Source organism: Varanus komodoensis, unplaced genomic scaffold (genome assembly GCF_004798865.1).
Source record: "Varanus komodoensis strain SLA01 unplaced genomic scaffold, ASM479886v1 scaffold22, whole genome shotgun sequence".
In the NCBI taxonomy this organism is placed as follows: Eukaryota; Metazoa; Chordata; class Lepidosauria; order Squamata; family Varanidae; genus Varanus; species Varanus komodoensis.
Genome location: NW_025335606.1, coordinates 5298283 through 5322658, shown reverse-complemented (window position 1 = coordinate 5322658; position 24376 = coordinate 5298283). Strand labels below are relative to the sequence as shown.

Below are 24376 nucleotides of genomic sequence, written 5' to 3'. Positions count from 1 at the left end.
GTTCAGCATTATTAACCACCATTCTACAATGTCTCTCAGTATCATTATAATGCAAATATTTTGGCTCAGATATACCTGAACGGAGTAGAAATTCATAAGACTGCAGTGTATTAGTAGCTGTGCAATAGCACCTGCATAACCCAGGAAAAAATTAAAATTTAGTTGTGCATCTTCCATGCCACGCTGCTTTCCAAATGTGCCCTCGTTTGATGCCACTATATTGCACAACAGCGACAGGGCGATCTCACATAATTGAGGACATGAAATGTCAGGATAATGGGCGAGCAGAATGTTTTTTAACGGTGTTTTTAGCTAAAAATGAAACTTTCTCCTGAGGTTATTTCCGCTCTTTTATCTATTAGAGCACCACTTTGAGGACAGTTATCAAATCATATTACAACAAATGCTTATTGTAAAGATTTATTCAGAAAGAGTGAACATTCTCAAGTAAATAAAACCAGAACCAGAATTATATACATAATAAAGAAGCTACATACTTGTAAAAAACAAGTGCTTTTGTTCGAAAAATGAAAGTAAAAGACAGAGTTATATACTGTGAAAGTAACCAAAACATACCAGTTTTTCATCCCCCAGACTTACAACTGTCCTCCCTTTTTATAGCAGACGTATTAAATAAACCGGTGTTTGGTAGGCAAAGTTACTGAACGTGAGGTCATGTCCACTTTTGCTGAAAACTCGGCTTCAAGCGCTTCCTGAAAAGAGGATGAGGAAAATTTGTGACAAAAATCAGTACTTGGTTCGGAGGAAGGCTCCTCAGATGGCACGGATGGGTTAACACCCCCAAAAGGTTGAAATGCATTAGAAATTGAAGTGTACTGGGAAGAGGGGGTGTGACCCCATTTACATTTGCTCAAACTCACACACAACCTGTTCTAATATCTTCTGGGGAGCAAGCAGCCATATAGATCTGCCACAGTGCCCTACATACAAAGATATTGTTCCATGTTTCTTCAAAGCCCTAGAAGAAACCTGAGATTTGAAATCTGAGGGGAGGGGGAGAGACCCAGAAAAATTAGGGAGAAAATAAAAGTAAAGAGGATAAAGCCCTCTCAAGCATTTTTTTTTGTTTTTGTTTTGGAAAATTTGGAAAAACCTAGTAATGGTTGCTCTTACACCAAATGTAGGCTCAGACAGGGTGCTTCTTACATTTGAGTGTATAGATGTTTTTAAGCATGCATCAAACTGCATCCTGCAGGCTGTCATTTGCAATGGAGTCATGACATCATGCGCTACCACAGTATTTCCACATGACCTTCTTCCATAATGCAGGGAAATGGTTAAGGATGCAGTCCTATCAATTCAATCCTTAGTGATCAGAAACGCATATTTAATATTTTAATGGTGTACTTTATATTGTTTTTTAAATATAAATTTTAAATATGCTGTTGTGAAGTGCCCAGAGAGCTTCGGCTGTTGAGCAGTATAGAAACTAAACATATAAAGATGACTTGCATCCTGGGCTCTTGGATCTCCTACCTTCCCCATCCTTCAGAACTCCTCCCCTGTTCTACACCTCAGAGGGAAACCAGCATTACTCTTTCCACACCATCTACAAGGAGGCAAATCAACTCTGGCCACTTCCCACAAATGGCTTCAGTTTCCCAGCTAAGCATGTTCCCTGGCACCATCTCTTTTTCCAGCTCTTGCCAGCAGTGGACTGTATGGAGTATTCCTCAACTTTTCAGGGTGCCTGAGATATTCCCACACCAGCTGAAAAGCAACCCAACCAAATGGTATTGGTTGCAAAAGAGAAACCACATTCATGTTGACTAGGGGACTAAAGACATCTTGCTCGATTTAAGGAAAATGGCACTTAAAATCAGTCCAGACAGGCAGCCCACTCATCAGGGCAATGGAGAAAATTTTATGCATAAGAAAAGAAAGACCCACCAGTTCTCTTTTTGCTTCCTCGATCTTCACTCGAGCAAGAGAAGGGCTCTGAAAAGAACAATACACACCTATTTATACAGACTCAGCATTTTCCTGTCCTCCTTTCTGCCTTTTTGTAATCACACCAAAGATCACTGCAAGGTGTTGCCACCATGACCCCTTTTTTTTTCCTGAAAGAGCTAAAATGTGCATTTGTTGGGCACACAATCCAACCAAAGTCTCTCCTTGGAAGAGAAAAAAATGATGCCAGAGGGAAAATGTGGCCTTTCTCTCCCCTGAACAACTTTACCCTGTGTGCCTAAAACAGCTGCACTGACCATCTTCAAGAAGCCTCTTCTTCCACTCCCTTCACACCCACCCTCGAGGTACTTTCCCTTCCCCGTCCCCTTTCTGTTATCATATATTTTTAGACTATAAACCTGCAGGCACAGACGGTTACCAGTCTTACCAATTCATTGCACCTGCTCTGGGTGAGAGGGGCACTTTTTGGCTTGACAGCATTTAATTAAATAAATAAAACCCATTCCATGAAGCCTCTGGCACACCCCTTTGTCCTCATCCCCTCTTCAAAGTTCAGGTACTCATAACTGAAATACAAGGCATATGTAAGGCATGAGAACCTATGTGGCGTAGCGGTTAAGAGCGCAGGCCTGGGCCACAGCTGATCAGGATTCCAGCTGCCGCTCACCTGGGTGACTTCGGGCCAGTCACAGACACTCAGCCCAATCTACCTCACAGGGTTGTTGTTGTGGGGATAAGACTGAGAGCAGGAGGAGAAGTATTAGGGAAGACACTCTGAGTCCTTTGTAAGAAATAGGCAGGATATAAATCTAATAAGTACCAATGACAATAATAATATTCTTTCCCTGTTTACCTCCTTCTGCCTCATATTGTAGGTTAGGTTGCCAAATCCCTGGGGCAAGGACTTCCCCAGGTGTATTGCGATTGTGCTATCTAAGTAGAAAAGTTTCAGAAGTGCAGCTCAGGCAGCCAAAAACCATTACTTGCTACACCACAGAGCCCAAGGCAAGCTTCACTGAGAGTAGGCAGGCTTGTGGAATCTACTTTTCTTTTCTTTTCAAACTAGAACCCCAGGATTCACCCACAAGAACCTGCAGCAAAAGACATACACTTGGTATTAAAGGAACCCGAGTCCCAGGAATGGGGTTTGAGACCAGAATCTAATGCAGTTCACCTTCCACCCAGGGGTGGAGATGGGGCATTTTGTTACTGCTAACAGTAAATCACTGGGAGTCAGAATCCTTGCCAATCTCCAGTGAATCACACAGGGATCAATCAGTTGCTCTACCTTCCACCCATCAATGAAGTATGCTTGTACAAAGAAAAAAGGCCCAGAAGAACAGAGAAGGGGAATTACAGGTGTAAGGTCCAGATACGACTCCAGTTTCTTCTTCAAAGGTATAGCCTGCTTCTTTAATTCTGCCAATTTCTGTGGACAAAACAAAGTCATCCATACACAGACCACAGCTTTTTCTAAATAATAAAAAAGAAAATCCACTTAAACACTTCTGAATCCAGAAATTACACCCAAAGCAACCTGCAAAACATTTATTACAGATGTTATCGATGCATCTCCTTTCCATACTTTGGTTGGGCCCGAGTGATGCAGTTCTACAAGCAGAGGGAAAACTCTTGGTGGAACCAGTTTCCTTTCCTGCCCACAGAACCCTGTGCGCTTACCCCGCAAATCTGCTCCAAAATGTTGGGGGACTCCTCAGAGCAGTCCTGGGGTACACACAGGAAGATGATGCAGGGAGGAAAGGACAAGGAAGACCCATTGCATTGAATCAACTTTAGATTAAATCCTTGGGAGGAAGACTGGAACCATCAGAGTCCATCTTACTGGCTCTGAAGACAGAACTCAAAGCCATAGCAGCAAAATGCCTACATATGGTGTGTCGTCGTTCCCGCCCCCCCCCCCTCCACCACTAATATAAGCAATGCAATGCTCTGATCAGGACTGGAAGCTACCCCAGGCTCATGCTCCTTCACCCCAGCGGGCTCAGCAGCAGGAGAGAGAACCAACACGGAAGGCTTCTTTTCTCACCAGCACTGGGTTATTCCCCACTTTGCCAGGCCTTGGAAAGACTTCAGGCTGGGTGAACCCCTGAACAGGGAGAACCCACCAGGGACTGGCAATGCAGGCAATGTGCTGAAACATCCTGCCTGTGAAAGCAGAATGTCCATATTCATTTTAGGTGGCAATCCTATACATTCACACCTGGCTGTGAGTCTCACAGAACTCGGTAAGACTGACTGCTAACGAGTGAGGCATCAAATTAGATTGTCTGTTGCATTTGGCTGAGTGAACCTCTTTGAAGTTTCATGCAGCAGTGACAGCCTTGGCTGTGCCTTGATCATCGCTTTCTCTCCCCACCTCCACAATACAAGTCAGCATATTTTGTTCTGTTTCTTTTCACGGTTTCTGTGAACGTTTGCCTCAATCCGTGAGAAGCAATAGCCCACAACAATTCTGAGTCAGAGAAAAAAGCTGTTTTATCACACCCAGTCCTGGGAAGCCAGATGCCTGAGCATGCCACTGGGCCATCGGAGGTGAGGGGATCTGTTAATGGTGGCTCTTCAGTGGGATTGTAAAAGCTTACCACTAATTACTGGAATTACTGCAGTTAAACATTGCATTGAGTCTTCTCCCTCAGCTCCTTGAAGTCAAGTCTCCACACTTTCTCCATCTCCCTCATACTGTTTTCAGTTAATTCCAGGGGTATGTTTAATATTTACTTTAATTTCACAGGTATAATTAATGTCTTGAATATGTAAGAATTGGAGCCCGTCTGCATTCTGAAATGCTAATTAGAAAGGGGGCTCTTGGCTCTCATCTCACCAACTCGCATCCGAGCGCCATCTGGGTAAATGTCAATTCCTCCCAAACCACCCAGGTTAAATGCCAACCAGCATGTGTCATTTTGGAACCTCGTCAGTACCCGTGGCGTAACACCCACCTCAGAAAGATCCACTAGAGACTCATGAGTCAGGGAAGCGTCCAACCCACTTGCTGAAAGTTGTTCCTGCAGGGAGGAAAATAGAAAGGGAAACGCAATGACTATTCAGAGGCAAAAATCAGACAGCGAGCCTTGCGGCATTACTCACAGGAAGAAGAGCTGCAAAGAGCCGTTTGCTCTTTCCTTTGTAATGGAATCGGCAGGAATTCCATGGGCTCTTTACTCACCCACTGGGTCAGGTTACTCCTCTTGAGGGCGTTACACTCCCCTTGGCTGAGCAGGTGCATTGTCTGGGGGTGTTCACTGATCCAGCACGACTGCTGAATAGAGAGGTCAACTCACTGGCTACAAGTGCCTTTTACTGGCTGGAACAGGCCAGAGTTACAGTCATTACTGGACAGGGATCGACCGACCCCCGTGGTCTAGATGTTGGTAAATCCAGCACTAGACTACAGCAATGCACCTGATGTGGGGCTGACTTTAAGGCTGGCCCAGAAATTGTAGTTAATGCAGAATAGTGCAGCCAGATTGATTGATTGATTGATGGGGAGTTCTATCCTGTCCTACACAGATGTCTCAGGATGAGACAGATGAGTAAAAGGAGCAGTAACTGCCAGCACATCACTCCAAAACCGAGGGAACCCCACTGGCTGTCTATATTCTACTGAGCCAGGCTTAAGAGTTTGATATTTGTTTCCAAAGCTGTGAAATACTTAGGACCGGGATACTTAAGGAGATCCCCGATCCCCTATCAGCCTGCGTGACTGCTGCACTCATCAGGAGAAACCCTCCCAGTGACAACAGGAATTTCAGAGGTCCAATCCGTCACGACTAGCAACAGGGTCTTTACCATTGCTGCACCCACTCTCTGGATTCTCCCAGCAACCCTTCTGGGTTTTCACACCTGCCAAAAGCAAGCCTTTTCCAACAGGCATTCCTAGGAGCGTAATCTTAGCCCTCCGCTGCAGCCATGTACTGCCAGCAACAGTGCCTGTCCGGTATCCACCAGTCTTTCCCAGCCCTAATGCTCTCTCACATTGTTTAAGAGAAGATGCCAAGCACTGAGCATCACACATTCTGCACACAATTAGGACTGTGCCTGACATTGATTCAGAAAACTTATACCATAACACAAACAGCTATTTGGGGAAATGCTGGTATTTGATACTGCCCTCGAAGCCACATATTTTCCAGCATGGTTGTCAGCTAAAGAAAGTAGTTCTCCATTTCCAACAGAGGTAGCTGCCACTCCACAGCAGTTTTTTGCATGCATGCACCACATTCTGTGTTCCCCCATCAAAAACCTGACTTTGCAGGGAAGTGAAATGTTCATGGAGAGGCTTGTGCGCTGCCGCTTGCCATCTTCCACCCCCCCTCCTACCACCCCCACTCTCAAGAAACAATTGAGCAGTGGTAAAAAGGAATGCAGGAGCGCAGAATCTTTTAAAATCTGATGGCTACATTTCCATTTGGACAAGCCCTATGCAGGGGGGCCAGATGCTAGTGGTTGGTGGGGCCAAAATACCAAAAACAGCAGCACATTCCGCTTAAAGCTCTAATTGCCAGACACAAAGCCTTCAGAGGCGTTTCAGCCTTTCAAAATGAGGAGAAACTGCATAAAAGAGGGGAAATGACCTAATAATCCATGGTTGGGAAAAGAGGAACCTTCAGATGCACATGTCCCAGACCCCGCCATAAGGGAAAGCCCCATGTGAGCCTGAAGCAGCTCAACCCAAAGCACAGGTTGATCACTTCAGGAAAAAGGAGGTTTATCACATCATTTAGAGGCCTAAAAGGATTTGCTCACATCCTCCCTTCATTACCCCACCTCTCCTTTTGTCCTTCACTTTGACCAACTCAGATTATAAACTCATCATGTTTGTTGTGTTTCATTGTCCAGTGAAGCAGTAACCACCCTCGTGGTACTCTGTGAAGTCCTAACAAAACCAAGTGGCCGAAACATCTCTATTTTAGTCAGATTGCATTTTCTCTGCCAACACTCATAGAAGACTTGTTGCATTCACCTCTGCAGCCTTCACTCTGCATTTCATATCTTCAGATTTCTCTTTTAGGAACTTCAAGTTCTGGGTTCGGCTATCAGCCTTCGCTTTTTCCATTACTATAAGTTCTTCTGTTTTCCTGAGGTCACTAAAAATAAAATTAAACAGGTCTCTTTTCAGTAATAAAAAGTTCTGGTTTTTCCGGGGTTACCTGGTGGCTGTACCCCCTTCCTTGGTCACCCCCATTTTCTCCCAACCACCAATTAATCCTTTGGCGGTTTCCCAACTTTTGTGCATTACCCCCCTTTCTAAAAGGCTGAAATCCCTCCCTGAAGTTTGAATTACTGGTAATCAGAGTTGCAAGCTACAACTTGTGGAATTTTGGCTATATTTGGTCCCACTCCCTTTGATTTCACCTTGTCCACCACTGGAGTCAGCTCCTCCCTCCACCCCAAGCTTTGCCAAAGCAAAACTTCAAGAGATCAAGGGCAAGTCCTATCATTAGAGACACATTACGCATTACAAGCACAGCAAAAACTCAATGACAGCACCAGATGCTGCTCTGGTCTACATATGAAGCAAAATGTAATGGTACCATTTTGAGGTGGTAAGGACTGTACCACTTCAGACCACAAGTGCTGGACGGCATTTATAAACAAGTCCCTGAAAAAGAAAACTAATACAACATGGACCAGGCTTGGCTGGAACCTTCTTTTCCCCTACTCGATGCCTTAAAAAATCAACCAAAAACAAAAAACTAGCACAGAGGTTTGTAGGTTGGTGCATTCAAAAATGGTATGCACCACATGCAGCCTGAAACCTTATTGTTGCTGTGTGAAGCTGCAGTTTTGTCATAGCCATGGACTCTAAAAGCACAGGCTGCAGGTCAAATGGTAGAGCTCAACTCTTTCGATTGGCTGGCTGCGTAAACCCTATGCAAGCTGCTTTGAGATTTTTGGAGAATGGCTGGGTGGAAAGATCCTTACTCTTGGAGACGTTTTTCCAGCACCAGCGCCGACGTGAGTTTCTTTCTCAGGCCATTCAGTTCAAGCTCCATGTCTTTGTTTTTTGACTCCACTGCATACAGATCCGAAGTCAAGTCATTGATGGCAGGAATGAAGCTAGAGACAATGTGATTATGCCAATCAGGTCAGTCTTTATTTTTATTTAAAGTTGGACTTGAGAACTGCTATGGAAAACCTGCCAGCGTGCACCTGGGGAATCTCTCCGAAAGGATCACCCTTAATTTCTTTTGAAAAGCAGTACACATCTATGGTTTAATAATGTAAATGTTACCAGGACAGGATCTGTACCGGGCTCTTCCTAGTCATCTTCCTTATGTAATGGAGAGGACACATACATAACAGCTACAAAACGAGGAGAGTTTCACAAGGACTTTATCAGCTATAGTAGTGATTCATGGACTCACATGAATTTGCTGGCTATTAGTGATACTTGGAGATATTCTCCATTTAATACACTTAAGAACCATCTTCTGGACACTCAGCTTGTGTGGGAAAGAGACTACTTACAATTGACGTCTAGGAAAGAGGTTGCATTTAGATGAACAAAAACTAGCAGGCTTATTCCAAAAGGTGCATCCCAGTCCTATATCAAACCATGTTTTTATGCTTCAAGTCTACTTTCCTCCCAAGAGCAATCATGTTCAGTGAGGTCATAAATGGATATTCCAGAGCTTTTCTCTTTAGAGAGAAAGAAATTGTTTTCCTTAATACAGGCAAAGGTATTCTGAAAGGAACAGGACAAGTTATATCTAAGTAGCACAAAACTAGGGTTGCTTACCCGGGAGTATTGTGCCCAGTTATGGGTACTAGAATTTAAGGAGATGGGTAAGCTAAAGTGCCCTGAGAGGACGGTGGAACAGACTGGAAGTCAAGCCTTGTGGAGTACTGACAGCGCTGCGTCTGTTTAGCCTGGAGAAAATAATACAAAGGAGCAACAGAATATCCATCTTCAAATGTCAGGAGGATGATCCCACGGAAGACAGAACACGCTTGATCTCTGTTGTTCCAGGGAGCAGACCTAGAACTGATGTGTGGAAATTCAGGCAAGCAGATTGCAGCTAAACCTTAGGAGAAATGTTTTCCGAACTCTCTTCCAATTCACTGCTAAGTCCCACTGCTTTGAATGGGGCTCACTTCCTACTCTTTTTAGGATTGCAGCTTTAGATGGCTTTTATCAGCCTTCCCCAACTGAAAACCCTCCAGGTGTTTTGTTACAACATGCATCATCTCCAGCTATTGACCATGCCGGCTCAGGTTGGGGGGATTTCCAATCCAAACTGGAGGATGCCAGGTTGGGTTGGGAAAGGCCGCTTTACATGAAGAAGCCATTCTGGAGCAACAGAACATGCTGTTCTTTGAACATTTCCACTCACTTTTCTCTCATTATGTATGTAGGCATTAAAACATTTAAAGTTCACAAAATTGCTGCAATTCTTCATGGAAACCAGGAACTACTAGAGTCTTTGAAATACGTTCAAAGGAGACCACCAGCAGATGTTACCTTGCAAGAGAAGTATCCTTTGTTTCCAGAGCCAAAGCTATGTCCACCAAGGTGTTCAGATAGCTGGTGCTGATTTTAGACAGGCTGCTGAAGGAAAGATTCAGATTCTCCCTCAAAAGATCCTGCAGGTAGTTTCCTCCAAAACAAAAATAAGAGCCATACCTTTTTGAAATTAAGTATGCCAAAAACAACAGAAGGAGGCATTAATTTGTACAGGCCAAACAGAACCCTTCATGTTTAGTATTTAGTGTGTTTTCTAGCAATAAGTGGAAGAGAAATGAAACTTTTCTTTAAAATATTAACTTTGTTTTGTTTTTGGAATGAATGCTTTGAAATCCAGGCTCACCATCTGATTCATATTCTGCTGCTTTCTGCTTCAGGTCATCAATCAAAAGCTTGACGTCTGCATCTCTGGATGCATTGCATTCTGCAAGCTCGTGTAGAATATCAACCGTCTGCGCATCTGCTTCGTATGGGGGGATGGGCTGGTCCCCATATGTCTTTTTCAGCCACAAAGCAACCTGCCAGAATTAGCGGAAAGAGATGCATAAACAGTTTTTTTGGCTGGAGTTAATTCTGCCCACTGCAACAGCCTTGTTGACCTTATAAATTATGCTATGCTTCCAAATAATCTGCTAATCTTGGAAGCTAAGCATCAGCCCTTGTGAAAATCTGGATGGGTGAACTGAGTCCTTCCTTGAGCAGGTGGTTGGACTGGATGCCCTGCTAGGCCCCTTCTAACTGTATGATCTATGATCTAATAAGCCAGTGTGCTGTAGTGGTTAAGAGCATGGGACTGGAACTCAGACGATCTGGGTTCTAGTCCCTGCTCAGCCATGGAGCCAGCTGGGTGACTTTGGGCCAGTCACAGACTCTCAGCCCAACCTACCTCACAGGGTTGCTGTTGTGGGGAGAAGATGGAGGAGGAGAATGATGTAAGCTGCCTTGAGTCCTTTGCAGGAAAAAGACAGGATATAAATTGAAAAACAAATAAATAAATAAAGTAAGGATTAGAACCAGGACTATTTTATTTCATAGCATTCTAGAAAGCTAAAAACATCTTCCTGCTTCAAAGGCAAGAGCTGCATAACCTAGAATCTCCTGCATGGCTTAAGGCCAGTTCTGCAACAAATCATCCTCTTGTTTCTTTAAAGGCACGATCCTATGGGGATGCCCATAATTCTCCAATTGCACAAGCTTAGGAGCACGATAAGATCATAAGAAAAGCCCCGCTGGATCAGGCCAATGGTCCATCCAGTCCATCACTCCATTCCCATGGAGGCCAACCAGCTGCCCCCAGGACCTCTCAAGCAGGGGAGTACAAGACCTCCACCTGCTCAGGCTCCTCAGCAACTGCTCTATACAGGCAGCTCACCGCTGATAATGGAGGTGGCACAGAGCCAACAGCTAGTGGTCATTGACAGCCTCCTCCTCTATGAACTGATCCAATCTCAATATTAAAGCCAACACTACTTCCTGTGGCAGTGAGTTCCACGGCTTAACTGTGCATTTTCTGAAGAAATCCTTCCTTTTACCTGCTCTAAATCTCCCACTAAGCAGCTTCATGGGATGAGCCCAGGTTCTAGTATTATGGAAGAGGGGAAAAAGTCTCTCTCTCCTCTTTCTTCATACCATGCCCAATTTTAAACAGCTCTATCACCCCTTACTTGCTTGTTTGCTAAGCCAAGCCATCCTGGTTGTTGTAGCAGTTCCTCAGTAGGGAGAGCGGGAGGACAGACACAAAAGTTGCCTCCACAATCCTCCTATACAGTTGATTTTGGCTTTCTAATTGCAGTGCTTCACAGAAGAAAAGAGGCTGGGGGCTACCAAGGTACATTCCTTCCTGGCAGGGCTGCACTATCCCCCTCCCCACCCTCAGCAGTTCAGCTTCTGGATTTAACAAGAATTCTACAGCTTGTCAACACAATGCAGCATAATCCACCACACCACTTTCTGATTCGCACAGCCCTGCTCCGATTTCAGGATTTTAAACTTCTGATCTCCGCTTAAGGCATTGTAGGCAGATTGTTCTGAAAGGAAGCCATGTAAACATGGGTCAGTCCGGCAGCTGCGCCACTTTACCGGCACCGTGAACGTGGGGAAGGGAAACCTGCAAAGCCGGCTAATTTCAGCCCACTGGAGAAGCCTTCGCGAACACACAGGCCGAGCTGAGTCTGACCGTTCAGCCCAGGGTGGTGGACACGGAGCATCTTCCAGGCAGTTCTGAACCTGGGGCTTTCTGCGGGAAGCTCGCGGTAGGGGTACTGTGACTGCACAAAGGAAAGGCACCCGTGGGTCTGTGCACGAACGTGTGAACCTGGGACAACGCCAAGCTTCCTTTCTCCCATTCCCGCTTAGCCACGCAGTCGTTCCTTCACGAGAAAGACCCCACGAGCTGCCCACGCGTCGCTTACCTTGCTGAGTTTCTCTTCCATCCTCGCTTGCAAACCTCCCGCTTGCCTCCCTGACTGTCCCGCCCAATGACGTCACTGGACGCAAAGGCTCTTGGGGCGTGTAGTCCGCTCCGTGCGATGAATGGAAAGCTCTGCCCCCGGCAGGGAGGGAGGAGGCTTCCCACGCTCAGCTCAACCCAAGGCTCGGGCAGCGCTGCAGCGCGTCTGGCACGAAGCGAGAGAGGGCAGCGGAAACGTCGATCGGGAATTACGTGGGGAGACGGCCACCCAACCTCTGCGGAAATCTCTCCAACAAGATCCAGGGAGAAGAGCCCTCCTGGATCGGAGCAGGGTCCACCTAGGCCAGCCAGCCAGCTAGCTGCCTACAGGGTTCCCCACCCGTGTTCTTCAGCGACTGGTGCTCACTGGAGGCGGCCTATGGCCATCGGAACTAGTAGCCCTTTATAGTCTTCCATGAAATGGTCCAATCCTCTCTGAAAGCTGTCCAAATTGGTGGTCGTTTCTATCGCTTTGGGTTCCTTGCAGGAAAAAAAAGTGGGGTCTAAACGTGACAAGCAAATAATGGAAGATTAAAGCTGGAAGACACCTTGGAGGTCATTAAACCAAAGGATGGGGAGGGGAGTAGGCTTTTGGACTTCGACTCCTTGCATTCCTAACCAATAGCCACGTCTGCAGGGGGTCCTGAGGACTTAAATTATAAAGGTCTCGAGATCCACGTCTACCTACTCGGCTTTAGTCCAACCCCCTGCTCAGATTTTCAACCATGAAGGGTCCCCATTAGCTCCATGGATGATACCGGGCTAGTTCACCCCAAGGCATTGACCTCGGGGGGCGGGCATCAAAGCCTCCAAAGTCAGCTCAGGCAAGGGCAGGTCTTGGCTTTACTGCGCAAGATTTCAAAGAGAACTCAGGAGTAGAGTACGCTCTATGCACGCTTCGACTTTAGGATACAAAACGCAGCCTGCAAGGAGTCGTTGGACTGCAATTCCCATCAGTCCCAGCGAACATGCCGAGAGACGGTGGGAATTGCAGATCAACAACTTCTGCAGGAATGACATCTCACCCGTTTAGCACAAAACTCTGAAGCAAAAGGAAAGCGGATCATGCATTAAACCTTGGCTTAAACGCTGAGCGCAACAGCCACGTGTACCCGCCCGTTCAAGCTGGAAGGGGCGTGGTCCCGGAGCTTGACACGCCCACCCCCGCCTTCTTTTCCACCAGTGGCCACTCACTCGGGTCACGACCTCCAGGCTTGGGTGGGCGTGGCCCTGAGCTTGTCTGTCTCCGCCATTTTCAAGGGCAACGGACAGTAGGGGGATGGGGAGGGGAATTTAATAAGTCTTATTCGTGTTTGGTTTTTTTTAACGGGGCAAATGTGTCCTTCACGCAATATAAAGAACGCGGACCGCGGTTTTTAAAAAAGCTGAGGCAAAACTCCCAGGGAGTGGGAAGCGGCGTCCCGGGAAAGCCCTTCCGGGTCGCCCGTGGGCCGAAGGGAAGGGGGCGGGGCTGCCTCCTGGCGGGGCGGGGCGAGGCGGCGGCCATTTTCTGCGCGGTGTCTGCGGGAGGCGGCGCTCGCGGCTCCTGCAGGAGGTGCCCGAAGAAGCCGCGCCGGCCTCGGCCTCTCCTTTCGCTCGGCTCCCTCAAGCCTGCCGCCGCCATGCTGTCCGTGCGCGTAGCCGCCGCTCTCGTCCGCTCCCTGCCTCGGCAGGCCGGCTGGGTGAGCAGCGCGGTGGGGACGAGGGAGGGCAGGCCGGCGGGCGGGCGGGCGGACCGGCGATGGTTGGCCTCGGCGCCGCCATCTTGGGCCCGGCCCTGGGGTGACATTGACAGGACGGCCGGCGGATGCTGCTGCCCGTGCTGCGGGGCCGCTCGCCCTTCGCTCCCGCCCCTCCGCGCTTCTCCGCCGCCGTGACCTTGCCGGCTGGCCAGCGCTCCTACCTGCTTCCCTCCCTGGCGGGGGACGCGCCCCAACAAGGTCATGCCGCAGATTACTGAATCAACGGGAGAGGAAAGGCCCTGATGAGTCTTGCAGAAAACCAAAGAGGAGGAAAAAAATCCCGGGTGCCCGGAAAGCATCTTTATTTTGCCCAGCGCGTTTTGGGAAGGCTCGAAGGAGTTCAGTGCAGAAGAGACGTCCGAACGAATCTCTGTGAAAGGGTATCTGCAGAAAGATAAGGGGGCCCTGACGAAAGAAAGAGATGGCTCCTGAAACGTGCTCGGCAAAATAAGCATTCTCTCATGCTGAGGATTCTCCCCACTCCATTTTGTTAGTTTGAGTATGTGCTCTTAGGCTAACTTTTTCCAACCTGTAAAGCTTGCTTTACATCAGTTCCCATGAGCCCCAGCCAGGATGCCTAGTGGTCAGGGCTGCTGGGAGTCGCCAAAAATCCTGAGGGCACCAGGTCAGGAAAGGCTGCCAGAATGGCTGACTCCAAGGAGGCCTACGGGGAAAAAAAAACAGGTTTTCTCAGACACCTTTGTCAGTGATGCGGGGGATGAAAGAGAGAGTATGGGTTCTCCAAAATTATTCTTGTAGAAAAGCTTTCTAGATGTACTAGAGTGCTCTTTTAATGCATTGGTTCATTTGAGAGGTAGGCAAAAAAGTAACAGGGGCATCTTTTTCTATTGCATTTTTCACTGTGAAGGATGCCATATCTGTCAAGAGTTTGCTTGTCATGTAACTTTAAAAACAGGCATCTCAGGGGCCCATGGGAAAGTGGCTGTCACATTCATGCCTGATTTGTCCTTTGGGATAGGATGTTGAGTCATATCATTTCCTGATATTTTTAACCTTGAAGTCTTTTAGGAAGGGAAGCCCTTTTACAAGGGACCATTCTAATAAAATATTCCCTATAGTTTGGCTTCTAGTTTGGACTAAGGGAAATGCTTGTCATCCAGCCTCGATTTCCCAGTTTCACTCACTAAGAACAAGTTCATAACTTAATACAGTGGATTGCAATTGTATTAGTGGAGGGGCTTCTCATTTCCTCTCTTGGAAACCTCTCGAGGGAAATTAAAGGTTTTAGTAGTAAAGTACTTAGTCCAAAAGAAGCTTAGGTTTCCATGCATTCTAGTAAGAAACTTCAGCTCAGATAAAATAATGTATTTGATGTAGAGTTGCACATCAGTTTCCTAATTAGAATTCACAACTTTTACTATACTGCTACAGTTTTGACATCCCTTTAAAAGGCTGTATCTAGACATTTGTAGACATATGCCATGACGTACAAAGCTGAAGTAGCTGCCTTTTTTGTTTTCCACCAGCTGTTAATGCCTTGTGCAATAAGCAGTGTGCAGTTTGCCTTGTACATGGTATTGAAAACAATTCCATAAAAAAGCACCTCTTATGAAATCCTTGCAGAATTCCTGCATAATAAGATTTTTTTAGAGTCACTGTCAAATGCAAGAACTTGATTAGAGTGCTTAGTCTTGATGGATTTGACCAAGATGACAGTTACAACATTTGTCAACATCTTAAAAAGCTGTTGCCATGACCATGTAGGCAATTCTTCTGTAAATAAGTTTGTTGAAGTCATAACAGACAGGTGCATCTTAAAAGCTTTGAAAAGCAAGAAATATTTCCTAAGTGGATAGAAATTCTCTGAAATAAATAGAATTCTTCCTTCATGTGGAGTTCTGCAGAATCAGTGGGTACCCCAAAAATTTTTAAAAGAAGAGGGCTGCTATCTTTTATTGTATCTTTCAGCCAGTGGGCACTAAATATTCAGTACAAATCAAGAAGTAGTTTTCACTGATAAAGTCACTTTAATACAATACTGAGTTTGAAGCTGTAACTGTATGCATACTTATGGGGAAATGAGCCCCATTACATACCACAGGATTTATATCCATGTGCAGGATTGGATTGCACAAAGTAATTATGATCTGCTACCCTGTTACCATGGCTGATCCTGCAGAGATAGGCTGAAACACAAAATGCTGACTTAAGAGCATCCTCCATTGAGGTTGCTGTTAAACTTCCACTGTCAGAGGATTACAGGCATCCAGTGGAAGGTGGGAACAACAGGGAGCAAGGCTGCCAAAATGTTTTACACCAGCTTACAAAGAGAGCACTGAGGCACTGCCTGGATTCTTGACGTCCTTGAAGAAACTTGTTCTCCATCACCCAAGCCCCCTCTCCCCCAGATCTGCTCCAAGGTAACACAACTTTGGGACCATAGTCAGTATGGAAAAAACTGCAGAAGCCATGAGGGTGGAGGGACAGTCTTCCAACTTTGGAACTTTAAATTGTAATGCTCCAGTTGTAGCATGCTTTTCTGAGGTTGGAACTGAAGCTCCAGATTTTGTTATGATCACCTAAGACAGCAGGACTACTGGCCAGAGGATTGTGTGCTGGGGTTATTAAGTGAGCAGTCTTGTGGCTAGATGAGTGAATAGTGTGCTATACAATTCTGCATAGAAGCAATGATTTGCATGACTCATTGGTCAAGTAATAAGATAAACAACTGTAGTAGTGCAAGGCATGCCAGAAGAGTGTCAGAGAGGGAGATGCTATTGAATGATAAAATTGAAATCGTTTTTTCCCCCTGTGCTAGGTGTCCCGGAATGGTTTGGGTGCCTCATTTGTTGCAACAAGGAACCTCCATGCCTCCAACACAAGTCTACAGAAAACAGGTGGGTTAAAACAAGCACCTGCAGTCTCAGTTTTGGTAATAACATAGTAACTAATAAGTTGTGACTAAGCGTTGCTTATGTAGCTCTGTTGGGAACCTCTGCTTGACATTCAAATCTTTTTGCTCAGTTTGAAGAATTTACATGCTGCTACCTTAAGTCTCAGATTGAGTAGCAGTGACACTGCTTCAGGAGATGAAGCTATAAAGCACTGCATTTGGCTTGCCTAGGTTCAGTTTCATTCTTTATACTTGTAAGCCTTTTTGAGTACTTCTCAGAAAGGTGGCTCACATGCATAACAGAATTTGCAAACTCCACGTGTGCAGTATGGACCTAATACTTTATTATGCTTCACTAGATGCGAGATGCTAGATCTGTTTTCTCTTGTGTAATCTTGGGTGCCACTTGCTTAGACCAGAGGTCTATAGATTTTATAGTGCATCGAGTCTGTCAGACTACTTACCTAGAACTATGACCACTTTTGAAAACGTAAGCTAAGATTTTAGTTAGAGCCTCTAGATGGCACAATACAATTAACTGTACTTCACTTAAATCTTGCCAGGAACTGCTGAAGTGTCCTCTATTCTTGAGGAGCGTATTCTGGGTGCTGACACCTCTGCTGAGCTAGAAGAAACTGGCCGTGTGCTGTCAATTGGTGATGGTATTGCCCGTGTGTATGGCTTGCGGAACGTTCAAGCAGAAGAAATGGTCGAGTTCTCTTCTGGACTGAAGGCAAGCTCATTGCCCTTTGCCTCCATGTTTGAATGAAGGTTCATACAAAACTAGGTCATGAATCTTGGCTTCAAAGCCTCTTCACAGTTCAAGGGTGGGCAGCTTGTGGCTTTTCAGATGTTTTGACCTGCAGTTTGTATCATCCCTCAACATTGGGTAGGCCCGATGTGTGTTGACCAAAACATCTAGAGGTTCATAACTAACCCAGCCTGGGCATTGGTAGTAACGAGGTATTGCTTTCTGGTGTGCAAGTAACATAATTGTTCTTAAAAAAGTTGTTTAACATTATTTTGTCAGGAAGATAATTCAATATTGAACTTGGTTCAAAAAAGTTCTGAAGATTTTTGTCTGTGTTAAACCACTACATATCTAGTCCAGCAGTACCATTGCTAATTGCTAATATTTTCAGAAAAATCATTCATTTGACACAGGAAAAAATGTATTGTGGAATTATGTCTTTGCAGCATAGTTATCATTAATTGTTTGAGCTTTGCTGGTTGCTTGAATCATCTTTACCAACAACTGAATGGAACATCTCTTGACTTTTTTAAATACCTAAAATAAGCATATTTTCTTTTAGGGCATGTCCCTGAACTTGGAGCCTGACAATGTTGGTGTTGTCGTATTTGGAAATGACAGATTGATTAAGGAAGGAGACATTGTGAAGAGGACAGGTGCCATTGTGGATGTCCCAGTTGGCGAAGAGCTCCTGGGTCGTGTGGTAGATGCGCTGGGCAATGCCATCGATGGAAAGGTAGGTGTGAAATCGTGCTTATTACAATTGCATATTGGCTGTTCATGGGTAAACATACGATAACATTGTCTTGCTTTAAAGGGTCCCATCACATCCAAGTTGCGCAGGAGGGTTGGCCTGAAGGCCCCTGGAATCATTCCTAGAATCTCTGTGCGCGAGCCCATGCAGACGGGCATCAAGGCCGTGGACAGCTTGGTACCAATCGGCCGTGGACAGCGTGAGCTGATCATCGGAGACAGACAGACTGGGTAAGGGGCTACTGTGGCCGCTCAGACTGTTCTTTCCCACCTGCTACGATTTTTACGTTGAGAAAGACGATACATAGAAGAACACTTTGCAAATGTGGGCGAGGGTGCTTTGCTGTGAAATGCCCCATCTTCCGACAGTCCTCTCACTTTACCACCTCCACTGAGGGCCGTTGCAGCTTCTGGGTTTGGAGAACCGTGAATGGCATTTAACCAGTGCACCATAAAGAGAAGAGAAGCAGTGTCAGGGTCTCCTGCTCACCATTTCTCATCTTCTCACCGAAGAACCCGTGTTCTGCCAAACGTTTTGAAAGCCACTATTCCAGTCTGGGCGCCTTAATCACACAGCAAGTTTCTGACTATCTCTGTATTGTTTCTGCAGCAAAACTTCAATTGCTATTGATACCATCATCAACCAAAAGCGATTTAACGATGGAACTGATGAGAAGAAAAAACTATATTGTATTTATGTTGCCATTGGTCAGAAGAGATCCACTGTTGCGCAGCTGGTCAAAAGGCTTACTGATGCAGGTAGTGTTCACACAGTCTTTCCTGCGTTGAAGTGGTATCTGTTGAAGTGCATAACATAAAAACCGGGATGGAAAGGGGGGGTCCCTTAAGAGAGTCGCATCTTTGCTTGCAGCCAGTGGTACTCCTCAGAGCATTTACTTTCAGAACCACTGGGTTCGTGTTTGCTGAGGTTGGGCGTATAAGGCCTTAATTTATAAAGTAGCTCATGTCATTGAGCCCTCCTGAGCTTCTGAGACAGTCCATGATGGCTAAAAGATTATAGAGAGAACTATTTCAAATTAATGAGTATAACAATCAACATACCTGATACACTGCCAGCTTGGAGAGAAGTAAACGTCCCAAACTGTTCTCTTAGGGCAGTTGAAATAATTTTTTTGCTTGCCTGTCATGTTGCCTTTCCATGGCTACTTTTGAGAGTTCTGTAGCTGAGACATCTGTAACAGGAAAGGTTGCTAGTGTTCCTGTAATCACAGAAGCTTGGGCTTGCACCTTAACTCACTTTCCATTGTGCTTCATTTTAATTTTACCCCACATTCATGCATGCTTTGCTTTCATGAAACTGCAGGCTTGTTTTAATTTGCCTCATATGGCAGTCTTGCACAATTTTTGTGGTGTGGGAGTTTGGACAAAGAAGAAAATATGTCTTATAGTTCTGGGACTGTTAACATGTTGCTTTCTAGATCAGGCAAATGCACTCCATGTACACAATATATACAAAACAGATTCTAGTACTGTGTTCTCTTTATAAATGGCTCATCAATGGTGTATCTGCAGAGATATAGAAGCTAAATTGATGAACAGATGCAAAAGAACTGGTACAACCGCTTGACATTCTTTATAATGCTAGGGCTTTATGACCTTGTGAATGTCTAGGGAAAAGCTGAAAGGATTTCTGTGATACGTTTAATGCATTTCTTTATTGAAATGAGCAAAGAAATGTTACCACAAAACTTAAAGTCTAATAACTGAGCTATTGGCTGGGCTACTTCTGCATTTTTACTGAATAAGAATGAACTTGGAAATAATACTGCTAAACTTCTTTTTCAGATGCCATGAAGTACACCATTGTGGTCTCTGCCACAGCCTCGGACGCTGCCCCACTTCAGTACTTAGCTCCTTATTCTGGCTGTTCCATGGGTGAATACTTCAGAGACAACGGCAAACACGCTTTGATTATCTATGATGACTTGTCCAAGCAGGTTTGAGCATACCTTAATGTGAGGGAGGCAGGGAGGAGATCCCAATAATAATCTTTAAATTACCGAGACGGACATAACAGCCTGGATCTCTTGTATCAACAGGCTGTTGCCTACCGCCAGATGTCACTGCTGCTGCGTCGTCCCCCTGGCCGAGAGGCCTACCCTGGTGACGTATTCTACTTGCACTCCCGTCTCCTGGAAAGAGCAGCCAAGATGAACGATGCCTTTGGGGGAGGCTCTTTGACTGCCCTTCCTGTCATTGAGACGCAAGCTGGAGATGTGTCAGCCTACATTCCAACTAATGTCATCTCTATCACTGATGGGCAGGTAGGTCCCAAAGCACTTAGATGAATATCTTCAGTAAGAAGTAATTTGGGGTGGCCTGGAGTCCTTACTGGGCCCAGCAGGACAGTAGTGTCAGGTAACCTGATGTATCGACTTGCTAATTGTTTTTCCCCTGCAGATCTTCTTGGAAACTGAACTTTTCTACAAAGGTATCCGCCCAGCTATCAATGTTGGTCTGTCTGTGTCTCGTGTCGGTTCTGCTGCTCAGACAAGAGCCATGAAGCAGGTAGGTATAAAATTATGGTTATGTAATCATTCTGTCTGAGCTTACTGTTATCCGCTCAGTTTAGGATATAGGATCACCAGTGCTATAGGATCTCAGCATCAGCACTGTTGTCTGTGTCCTTTTTTTGCTGTTTCACATTGAATAAGAGAAGTTAAGCTGGAAAGCTGTGTGATAAACTAATTGTTATACCTGGAGAAGGAATAAATATTTTTTCTGTTTCAGGCAGCTTTATTCTTTGCATGAATGGGTTTGTAAAAAGTATAAGTGGGTGTGTGTTTGCCAGCTGCAGTTTTGCTGTTTATGCTTTATGTCCTTATTAATTAATTTAGTTAGAGTAGTTAGTTCATTTCTCAACAAAGAAAGTTCCTCAAGTGGCTTACAAACAATTAAAGATACTCCCACCCCATCAGCTTAAAGGTAAAGGTTTCCTCATGACATTGAAGCCCAGTCATGTTTGACTCTCGGGGGTGGTGCTCATCTCCGTTTCCTAGCCGAGGGAGCCAGCGCTTGTCTGCAGACAGTCTCCGTGGTCATGTGGCCAGTGTGGCTAAACACCGAGGTGTATGGAACACTGTTACTTGCCACCAAAGTGGTACCTATTTATCTACTTGCATTTATATGCTTTCGAACTGCAAGGTTGGCAGGAGCTGGGACAAAGCACGGGCACTCACCCCGTCTGTGGATTCGAACTGCTGACCTTTTGATCAGCCAGCCCAGCAGTTTAAACCACTGCGCCACCAGTTCCTTACAAACCTTGAAAATGAAATGCAAAGGAATCGGAATAGAGAGATGTGGTGGGTGTACTGGCAGGGGCACTGGTGGAATGGCCGTGCTCCCCCCTCATCTCCCTCCTCACAGCCTCCTGGAAGGACTGGTGGTAGTGACAACTTGAGGGTTTATTTAGTTATTCTTGATACTTAGATGTCGCATAATTCCCACAGGTTTTCAGCAGGGCTGGTAGAAATGGCCTTGTTCCTAACTACTTCGGCATAGGGCAAGCTATGATACATACACAATATGCCAGAACGCTTTTGGTTCTGATGGTGGGGTTTTCCTTACCTTATAGGCTCTTGTACTTTGGTCTTGGCTCCTTAACTCTGAGAAGTGATTTCTTAAAGGCTAGTTTGGACAGATCTTCAGGTGCCTTGTAGTAGATCAGCAAAGGTGTTGTTGCTTTAGTTAAATAGAGTCCAACAAAAAGGCATTTTACCCTAAACTTGGGCTGCTGGAATGAGAAAACTGGAGCCATGGGAGAAGAGATTGAGGGGGGGGTGTTGTGTGTGAAAGTACTATGAGCTCAGTTTTGCTACTGAAAACGAACTGCTGAACTGAGCATGCATTTTGGGGTATCCTGTTCCTTAATTCTAAGAGCAAAGCAACCTAGTTAGCTGTTGCCTTGAGCCTGGCTCCAGTTAGTGAATTCCAGGGATCCCGCTTTAAAAAAGCGAATTCCCAAAGCCTGAATACCCCAGGTCTAAGGTTACCTGTCCCTAAAGCGATAGTCCGTCTAGAAAGTTAAGAGCTGAGGCTACTCTGGTCATATGAAACAGGGATTCGAATGGTGCAAGAGGTAAGACCTGACACAAACAGCTTAGTGCATAAAACTCGGAACCACCAGTAAAACTCTGCTCTGCCTTTTGTAGGTGGCCGGAACCATGAAGTTGGAATTGGCACAGTATCGTGAAGTAGCTGCCTTTGCCCAGTTCGGGTCGGATCTGGATGCTGCCACCCAGCAGCTGCTCAGCCGTGGTGTGCGCTTGACTGAGCTGCTTAAACAAGGGCAATACGGTGAGAGCCTCTCAGCGCGCGGACTGGCGGCCATTCATAACGATGTTCTGTAATTGGACGGTACGAGTCACAGAACCTGTAGGACTCGTGGATTTCAAGTACAAATAAGCATAGACGTGAAGCAGTTCCCTGCGGGTGTTTGAAGACCAAAGTGGCTAGCAAGTTGGCCGTGTGTTTGCAGCCACAATTCACTGCCTAGCTAAGTCAGAGGCTTAATATGGAACAGTATGTTTTAAACAAGCTAGGTTTGTCCATATTAAGCTTTTCCAGTAGTCTTCCAGTGAATTCGAGTGTAAGTTGATCAGCACAGGGGAAGTATTGAACCACAGAAAACCCAAAGTGGCTTGCCCCCATTGTAAGATAAGTGAGTAAAGGAAGCGATAGACAGAAAACTCTTCTGACATTCAGCCCTCATTGTCTCTGTGGAATGTTATCCCCTCTTTTAAATGCTTGCATTTAGGTCTAATGCGGCACTGCCTCAGAGCATCACTCCTGGCTTAACAAAGCCTAGTATCTTAGCAAATTAAGTACTAAAGAATACATTTTAAACCATCAGAAACTCTAGTTTTTCCAGTAACTTGGAAGGCATTCTAAGCTGTAAAATGCTTAATTGGTCAACAGGAAATGAAATATGTTGCAAAGAAGTGAGGGGAGGAATGTGGTTTTCCTGAGACTGCCTTGGGAAACTTTGCAGTCCTAGATGCTTCTCTGCAGTTGCTGGAAGCCTGAACAGAGAGCTATTAGTTTTGAATAGTAGCTTGATCGCTGCATTAAGGGGAAGGGGAAATGCTCTTTGCTTACGTTTCCTCTGCCCTCAGTGCAGGTTTGCTGCCTCATGTGAAACCCTAGGAAGTGAATAGTGGTTTAATGTGTGTGTGCCTTTCCTCTCTAGTCCCCATGGCAATTGAGGAACAAGTTGCTGTCATCTATGCTGGGGTCAGGGGCCACCTGGACAAGCTGGAGCCTAGCAAGATCACCAAATTTGAGAGCGCGTTCCTTGCTCATGTCCTGAGCCAGCACCAGGCTCTCCTCTCCACAATCAGGTAAAATGTCTCACTTCATAGTAGGCTAGAAGATGACAGAGAGTTCACACAAAGTGCAGCCTTCCACCAGCCCACAAACCAGTCTTTGGAATAGCTGTCGCCTTAAAGAGCCCTAAGGATTTTGAGTCATTAAAGTGTTGCAGAAAACCATGCTAAGCTCTGCTGATGAGCCATGACAAAAGGTTGGCCTGTGCCTGGAACACATTGTTGTGTTTAAGACTGGAATGCATTTTAAGACATTTTTGTATTGTGGTTTGAAGTATTCCATGATGATAGGGCTTCATATGGGATAGGGGCAGAAAGCATCCTATGGAGAAAGAAGAGGCAGCAAAAGGGTTGAGGTGAAGGAACAGCTACACCACATCTTGCTTGGGTGGGGGTTGAAATGCACTTTGGTTTTGTCTTGGCAGGACTGATGGGAAGATCTCTGAGCAAACAGAAGCCAAGCTGAAGGAAATAGTCACAAATTTTCTGGCTACATTTGAAGGGTAAACGCTTAACAGTTCTATATACCGGCTATTTTTTGTCACTGGTGCTGGTAGCACTCTGGTTCCATTGTTTCAGAGGCTTTAAAGATACATGTGAGTTGAATGTACAGATCCCATTGTGAATTAAAGGTTCCATATAATGAAGTTTGGTGGATGTAGTCTTCACTGCGGTGGAAAACCAGTGGCAACCTGCATTGATGTATACTTAACAACATGACAAATAAAATCTTGTAAAACGATGTTAGCACCTTGCTGGGGGTGGGGGTTGTGGGGGGTTGCTAGAGTACTGCTTTAACCCTTTGCAAACATCTGAAAGGACTAGGCTCTTGTACCTGCACACTTTTTAATATGTAAGTTCAGTGTGCTTTAGACGGAAAAAAAGAGAACTCTTCCTTGTACAGTTCATTGACCTTACATATAAAATCCTGATTTTCACATTCTCTCCTGTTCAGGCATTCTGTGCCAAGTAGAGGTTGATTCTGGTACTCCTGGATAATTAATGTTTCAATGTCTGATAATGAGTTAAGGGCCTGGATGGGGAAAATATGGTCAACAGAT

General features: G+C 45.5%; 2 protein-coding genes across 2 annotated transcripts; one reads left to right on the top strand and one right to left on the bottom strand.

Annotated features, from left to right (window-relative positions):
• Positions 1 to 406: 406 nt before the first annotated feature.
• On the bottom strand, positions 407 to 11894 carry HAUS1 (HAUS augmin like complex subunit 1). Its single transcript, XM_044431283.1, has 9 exons — positions 11833 to 11894; positions 9765 to 9939; positions 9419 to 9554; positions 7879 to 8013; positions 6917 to 7040; positions 4893 to 4958; positions 3290 to 3361; positions 1912 to 1959; positions 407 to 713 (listed from the first exon to the last, which is right to left on the bottom strand). Exons 1-9 carry the CDS (start codon positions 11851 to 11853, stop codon positions 630 to 632), a joined length of 861 nt encoding a protein of 286 aa, XP_044287218.1. The 5' UTR covers positions 11854 to 11894; the 3' UTR covers positions 407 to 629.
• A 1489-nt stretch (positions 11895 to 13383) lies between these two features.
• On the top strand, positions 13384 to 24057 carry ATP5F1A (ATP synthase F1 subunit alpha). The gene is made up of 12 exons (XM_044431282.1): positions 13384 to 13552; positions 16392 to 16470; positions 17030 to 17199; positions 17780 to 17953; positions 18035 to 18201; positions 18581 to 18729; positions 19777 to 19928; positions 20031 to 20255; positions 20392 to 20499; positions 22143 to 22287; positions 23180 to 23330; positions 23741 to 24057. Exons 1-12 carry the CDS (start codon positions 13493 to 13495, stop codon positions 23820 to 23822), a joined length of 1662 nt encoding a protein of 553 aa, XP_044287217.1. The 5' UTR covers positions 13384 to 13492; the 3' UTR covers positions 23823 to 24057.
• Positions 24058 to 24376: the final 319 nt, after the last annotated feature.